We start from the raw sequence: 7,163 nt of genomic DNA on the forward strand, positions 1-7,163 counted from the left end.
AATTTTTTTTTCTTTTGGTGCCTGGACTTGAACCCAGGCCATTGCACTTGCCAGGCAGATGCTGCACTGCTGAGTTATGTCCCAGGCCCCATAATATATGGTTTTGTTTCGTTTTTTTATTTTATTTTAAAGTGGAAGAAAACCCCTAAAACAAATAATGAGAACAAAGGCAAAAACACAACAACATATAACAATAAAAATGGTACAGAATTTCAAAGCAGGAATAGAAAATTAACAATGGTTGTTACATTACATACTGTTTTCATCAAATTTGTTACTCGGATTACCAGATACTGGCACGCGAGATTGCCAGCAAGTAAACATTAACTGTTCCTTTCAATAAACTTTAATTTTTGTTCTTGTCCTTAAATGTATGTTTTTATATGAAAAAAATTTTCCCTTTCCGCCTTTTCTAGGGCAATGTGTTCATGTATTACGGCCTGTCTAATTTCTATCAAAATCATCGTCGCTACGTGAAATCTCGAGACGACAGTCAGCTCAATGGAGATGCTGGTGCTTTAATTGTAAGTAAAGTGATGAAATTATGAAAATGATGTCTGTGGAGTAAGAACACACGCTAACGCTGGGTCAGGAATGGAGAGTGTTTGGTACTGGTTAGTACTCGTTATTTGTTCTTAGTCTAGCGAGGGGTGTTAACTACAGTTCTTTTCTGCGAACTTGCACAGCTTAATTACTTCTTATGCCAGAAGACACTAAAGCAGCAGCCGTTTGCTTCTCATCACCACTGGGGCTTGGGTCTTGCTTGGGAAGGTGTGTGGATGCGTCTCGCATCCTGGGTGTATGTGTGGTCTGCTTGGAACTGCTCGCTGTTACCGTACTAGGAACATAGGCAGATAGGCTGCTTTTAACTTCTGGAGTGTGTTTCAAATAGGATGGGGTGCTCTTCATTTGTCTTTGCCCTTCGGGGACACCTGAGCAGTAAATTCCAGAAGACAAGTGACTGCCAAACTCTGTGCAGCTATTTGAAAATACAGCTTCCAGAACTCCCCTGAGTCTGATAATGTCAGTGTCTGCAGGGGCGGAGCCTAGAATTTTTTTTTTTCTTTCTGAGACAGGGTCTCGCTATGCAGTTCAGGCTGGCCTTGCGCTCACTTTGTAGCCCAGGCTGGTCTTGAACTCACAATGACCCTCCTGCCTCAGCCTCCTGAGTGCTGGGATTCTAGGTACGCTGACCACCACACCTGGCTATGTTTTGTGGCTTCTGTTGCTTTCAACATCCAAAAGGTATTAATTTGGTATATACCTATATAGTAATACATATTACATATTAACATATGCAAGTGGAAGTTGCACTGAAGGCAATGTATTTTGAGTATTCCAGTGTCACCTTATTTATAGCCAGCTTTCATTACAGATTCATTGTGTATCAATTAAAGCCAGGGGTTGAATTTTAAATCAAAGGCTGACTGAGTTTGGCAGAGGTTTAGGTAATATCTCTCTTCTTTTCCTCTGAAAACCAGAATCCCAGTAAGGAGTGTGAGCCTTACCGAAAAAATGAAGACCTGCCAGTGGCTCCCTGTGGAGCTATTGCCAACAGCATGTTTAATGGTACGGTACAAATGCAAGCGTAGATGCTGATGTAGACCTGCATAATTCAGAGGGTTTGTACAGTCTCCCTGCAGATTTGATAGTCTAGCAGTCATGAATGAAATCAAGAAATTCAGCTTTATAATAAATAATTGATTAGGTATTGAGTGGGGTTTATAATGCTTTGTGACTTTCTTCTGAGTGTCCTCATATTTAAGCACAGATACCTGTCACTGAGAAGAAAGAAGCAAGATGTTTTGCTAATCTCACATTCCTTCTAAAATAGAAGCCAGACTGATGCTCCCATTGATTTTGGTTACTGATGCCGTTAGAGAAGGCATTTGGAGCTCAGTGGAGATGTGTGGACTGTAAGCATGAGCTGTATTGTTTGTTTTTTTTTTTTTTTCATGCATTTAGTACAGAGCCTCACTATGCAGTTCGGACTCATAGTGGATCCTCCTGTTTTCAGCCTCTCCAGCACTGGGATTACAGGCAGGCACCACCACTCCCAGACCACCATGCCCAGCACCCCTGGGGATTTCAACATCCAAAAGATATTAATTTGATATATACCTATATAGTAATATAATATTACATAGTAATATAAGCAAGTGGAAGTTGCATTGAAGGGAATATATTTCGAGGGTTCCAGTGTCACCTTACTTATAGCCAGCTTTCCTTACAGATTCATTGTGTACTAAAGCCAGGGCTTGAATTTTAAATCAAAGGCTGATTGAGTTCTGCAGATAGCTCAGTCAGCCTTTGATTTCATTCAAAATCAAACCCTAGGAGTGGGGCCGTTGTGGCATGCAGGACCAGGGATCAAACGCTGGTCGTTGCACTTGCCAAAGCAGGCACTTAGTCTGCTGAGCTATCTCGCTAGCCCCATGAGCCATATTATTAATTTTAATGTTCTACTAGTTGAAATTCTCAAAAGAAACAAGTGTAATTGATGTTGATAATATTTTTGTTTAACCCAGTATGGCACAGATGTTATCATTTCGGTAAATAATAGCATGTGAAAGTTACTGCGAGCAGTGTGTATTTTTATACCAAGTCCCTGAGGTGTGCTGCATACTTACATTACATCCCCACTTTTAAAAGAGGTTTTCTGCCACCTCTCAGCGTGCCTGGGTAGCGGGGCCTGTTCTACTGCAGCTGGCTTGTAAATATTTCTTTTCTTTTTTAAAAAATGCATTTAGTATGGGGTCTACAGGGTCTCACTACGCGGATCAGACTCGTAGTGATCCTCCTTTTCAGCCTCCCAAGCGCTGGAATGACAGGTGCGCGCCACCTCGCCCAGCCTCAGTCACATCTCAGCGTGCCCGGGGCAGGGCCGGCGTGGCACGCCAGGGCTGTAGCGCTGGTCCCTGTGCCTGTCTAAGCAGGTCCTTTAATCCTCTGAGCTATCTGGCCGGCCTTTCATAAATATTTCTTAACATTGTATTTTTGCTGTAAGTAATTTCCCTTTTGTTGTATACTGAATATTCTTATTTTTGTAGTCTCAATTGAAATACCAGCCAAGTCTTTGTAAACTTTTTTGTATACCAGGAGTTAGTTTCATAGATTTAATTTGAGATTCCTTGAGCACAAATATCCACGGGGTCTGGCGCCACCTCCAGGGCTCCGTAGCTGTGTGGGCCGGTGTGCAGGCAGGAGTTACTGTGCCCGGACACATCAGGCGGGAATGAGGTTCTGAAAAGGCAGATTTACCTTCTAATTTCACTGGTAAATATTGAAACCTGTGACCATGTCATGTTGGCTGGCCTGGAGGAAAGAGACCGAGGCCTTTAGCAGGGACGAGTGCTCGTCTCAAATCCCAGTTCCCGCCCTGATGCTCGCCCCATGGGCCCTCTCTGTCCCGCCCACTTTGGGGAGTAAGTGCCAGGTAAGAAAGCAGGCATCACAGATCTTTAGCAGATATTGACTGCTAGTTTCCTTTTCTTGCTAGATACCTTAGAGTTGTTTCTGGTCTCCAATGAGTCTGATCCCACACCTACACCTATTACTTTGAAAAAGAAAGGCATTGCCTGGTGGACAGATAAACACGTGAAATTCAGAAACCCTTCTGGAGCGGGAAGCCTGGAAGAACGATTTAAAGGTGAACATTTCTCATCCCTTACAGAACAAACCAGATACTTCAGTGGAGTCACTTGCATTGTCTATCTTTAGTAAAAGGTTTGCATGAACAGCTTTTCTTTCCTCAACTTCATACCAATTTAGGTAGAAGTTCTGATGATGTATTAAAACTGAAGGAGGGGCTGGAGAGATGGCTCAGTGGTCTAAAGCACCTACTTAGAACAAGCTTAGCAAAGCATCAGGGACCGCGGTTCGATCCCCCAGCACCACATGCCAGCCAGCCCCGCCCCCTGGTGGGCTGAGCTGGCCACACACACACACCACACACACTTACTCTCTCTCTGTCTGTCTCTGTCTCTGTCTCTGTCTCTGTCTCTGTCTCTGTCTCTGTCTCTGTGTCTCTCTCTCTCTCTCAAATAAATAAAAAAATAAATAAAAATAAAACTGAAGGAGGAGCATTGCTTTTATTTCTTGCATTGCTTTTATTTCTTTATACTATACATTGGTTTGTAACTTTTCTTATTTAGCCTGCCTATCCATTTGCTTCTGCTAAACCTCACAGCATGAGCGAGATTTTTGGTTTTATTTGCTGTTTCTCTGTGCCTAAAAGGACCCTAGCATATCTATAAATATTTGTTGCATGCATGAATGAATGCTATTGAGCATTATAGGCCTTTTATGTAAATGATTTGCTTTTTAAGTTCTTTATTCTTGTTTTCGAATTTTGAGTGGTAATCAAAGTTTGTTATTATGGAGTGCCTTATTAATTGTTTGATTTAGTGTCATACATAACAGTGAACAGTGGCTATTTGCATCAGTAATATTTTCTGCTTATTGTTTTAAAATAACTAGATTTTAAAGCATGTATTATTGAACACACACTTTGTGTTAAGCACTGTAAGAAAAAAAGAAATGTTAAAACTGAAGGAGGAGGCCGGGGAGACAGCTCAGTGGAATAAGCGCTTCCCAGGCAAGCGCAAGGACCTGAGTTCAATCCCTGGTTCCAAGAAAAAAAAAAAAAACCACTGAAGGAAATACATACTTTTAATTGTAAATCCAATTTCTTTGGAATTTTCTTTCTTTTTTCTTTTTTTTTTGGCGGAACCAGGGATTGAACTCAAGCCTTTATGCTTGCCAGGCAAACGCTTATTCTACTGAGCCATCTCCCCAGCCCCTTGGAATTTTCTTATAATCTTTTATACCTGTTGCAAAATTTGTTGTAAAGAAGACTGTTAATTATAACACGAATTTGTTTCAGTGCTGCCTTAACAGTCTGTTTTCTCCGCTTTCTGCTCCTCCTCCTGCTCTTCCTCCTCCTCCTCTCTTCCTGCTCCTCCTCCTCTCTTTCTGCTCCTCCTCCTGCTCTTCCTCTTCCTCTCTTCCTGCTCCTCCTCCTGCTTTTCCTCCTCCGCTCTTCCTGCTCCTCCTCCTGCTCCTCCTCCTGCTCCCCTTCCTCCTCCTCTCTTCCTGCTCCTCCTCCTCTTCCTGCTCCTCCTCCTGCTCCTCCTCCTCCTCTCTTCCTGCTCCTCCTCCTGCTCCTCCTCCTGCTCCTCCTCCTCCTCTCTTCCTGCTCCTCCTCCTGCTCTCTTCCTGCTCCTCCTCCTGCTCTTCCTCTTCTTTTTTCTCTCCTCCTCCTTTTCTTCCTCCTCCTGCTCTTTTCCTTCTCTTCCTCTTCCTCTTCCTCTTCCTCTTCCTCTTCCTCTTCCTCTTCCTCTTCCTCTTCCTCTTCCTCTCTCTCCTCCTCCTTGGTGCAGTACTGTGGATTGAGCCCACTACGTCCCCACTTTTTAAAATTGGTTTTCTGCCACGCTTCTATCTCAGCCTCTCAGCATACCTGGGTAGTAGGCATGTTCTGCTATGGCTGGCTCATAAATATTTAACATTATATTTTTGCTCTAAGTAATCTCCCTCTTATTTTTGTAACCTCAATTGAAATATGAACCAAGTCTTTGTAAATTATTTTGGTACACCAGGAATTGGTTTGATAGATTTTAGGGTTCTTTCATTTTTCTTAGAATTTCTGAAATTTTTAATCTTTTCTGTACAGGTTACTAGATCACTTTTGATTAAGAAAACTGTAGAAAGCTAGTACCTGCCCCAAGTGAATGCTGGGCAGTGGCGCATGCCAGTTTCCCAGAGTCCTGCTGTGCGGGACGTCTGAGTGCCCTGCGCGGGGTCTCTGCTCACACTCGCTGGAATCATTTGTGGCAGAGTTTAGTCCCCAGGGCGCTTTTCCCCATATTGCTTTGTAAACTCTTCAGCATTCTCACTGAATTTTTTACGGTCCTTAGAGTATTCTTCAGCGAGGTCAGCCCGGAGCAGGCGCTCAGGCAGGGGCCATTCACCGGTGCTGTGAGGGACTGGGTTACTTGGTCAGTCTTGGTCGCTGGCTTCCAGCTCTCAGCACTAATTCCCGGCAGGCAAACTTGCCCTTTTTCCTCAATGTTTGGGTGATAGATCTTTGTGTTCAGTGTGATCTTTGGTGGTTTGAACGGATACGCTGCTGGGAAGTTGGTTTCATTTCTGAAGGCCCCTTATCCTATGGAGGGTTGTCAGGAGCAGGAAGCCCTGGCCACGTCAGTAAATTAGCTTCCTCAACCTGGACATCACGGCAGCTTCTCATTCCACATTTGCGGATCTCCTCAAGCTCCTTCCTCGGCCTCTGCTGGCCACTGTCTCGGACCTGGTACTGCTGCTTTCCCAGAATCTTAAGGCTCTTTTGAACACCAGTAGATGTGTGCTTCCACAATGGAAGTTTCAGATTACATGTTGCTTGTCTTTGTATTAGTAGAGTGTGACTTTTCATTGAAATTCCTTGAAACTGAGTATGTTGTTTCCTCATCCTTCCCCCACTCGTCTTTAAGGAACAACAAAGCCAGTAAACTGGCGTAAGCCGGTGTACATGCTGGATTCGGATGAGGACAACAATGGCTTCATCAATGAGGACTTCATCGTTTGGATGCGCACTGCGGCGCTGCCTACTTTCCGGAAGCTGTATCGTCTCATAGAACAGACGAGTGATTTGCGTCCGACGTTGCCCGCTGGGCAGTACTATTTGAACATCACATATAGTATCCTTTTTAGTTTGCAGCCTTCTTCAGTGCCGGGGCGTGTCACTTTGTATGTGAGGGTTTTTTTGTTTGTTTTTTTTTTTAATATTTATCACTTATTTGGTACAGGGTCTTGCTGCGCAGCTCATAGTGAGCTTCCTGTCTCAGCCTCCCCAGCGCTGGGATTACAGGTGTATACCACCACCTGTTTTCTGTGGCTGGCTTGGCATGGGGCCAGCGCGGCATGGGGCAGCAGCGATCAAACCCGTGTCGTTGTGCTTACCAGGCAGCTGCTTAGACCACCGAGCTATCTTCCCTGGCCCTGTATGTTAGTTTTGATCCCTGCATTTTTCTGAGTACGTGCGTGTGTAGGGAATATATCTTCTAGAAAGCTCTCACATTTATATCTGATTTGAAGTAGAATTTCAAGCATATCACTTGGTAAATTGCTTAAAAAGTAGGTGCTTTATTAAGAAGCTGATTTTT

At 43.8% G+C, this 7,163-nt stretch overlaps 1 protein-coding gene across 5 annotated transcripts in view; it reads left to right on the forward strand.

Moving 5' to 3' along the window:
* LOC101563666 (cell cycle control protein 50A) overlaps window positions 1–7,163 on the forward strand; it is a 46,761-nt gene that overhangs the window by 29,793 nt on the left and 9,805 nt on the right. For all 5 annotated transcript variants that reach the window (XM_023718685.1, XM_023718684.1, XM_023718683.1 and 2 more), the window contains 4 exons: window positions 417–524; window positions 1,482–1,569; window positions 3,500–3,649; window positions 6,492–6,698. In XM_023718685.1, coding sequence (XP_023574453.1) covers window positions 417–524; window positions 1,482–1,569; window positions 3,500–3,649; window positions 6,492–6,698 — 553 coding nt within the window. The remainder of the gene's footprint in view (window positions 1–416; window positions 525–1,481; window positions 1,570–3,499; window positions 3,650–6,491; window positions 6,699–7,163) is intronic.

This window comes from Octodon degus, unplaced genomic scaffold, assembly GCF_000260255.1.
Source record: "Octodon degus isolate 3935 unplaced genomic scaffold, OctDeg1.0 scaffold00061, whole genome shotgun sequence".
In the NCBI taxonomy this organism is placed as follows: Eukaryota; Metazoa; Chordata; class Mammalia; order Rodentia; family Octodontidae; genus Octodon; species Octodon degus.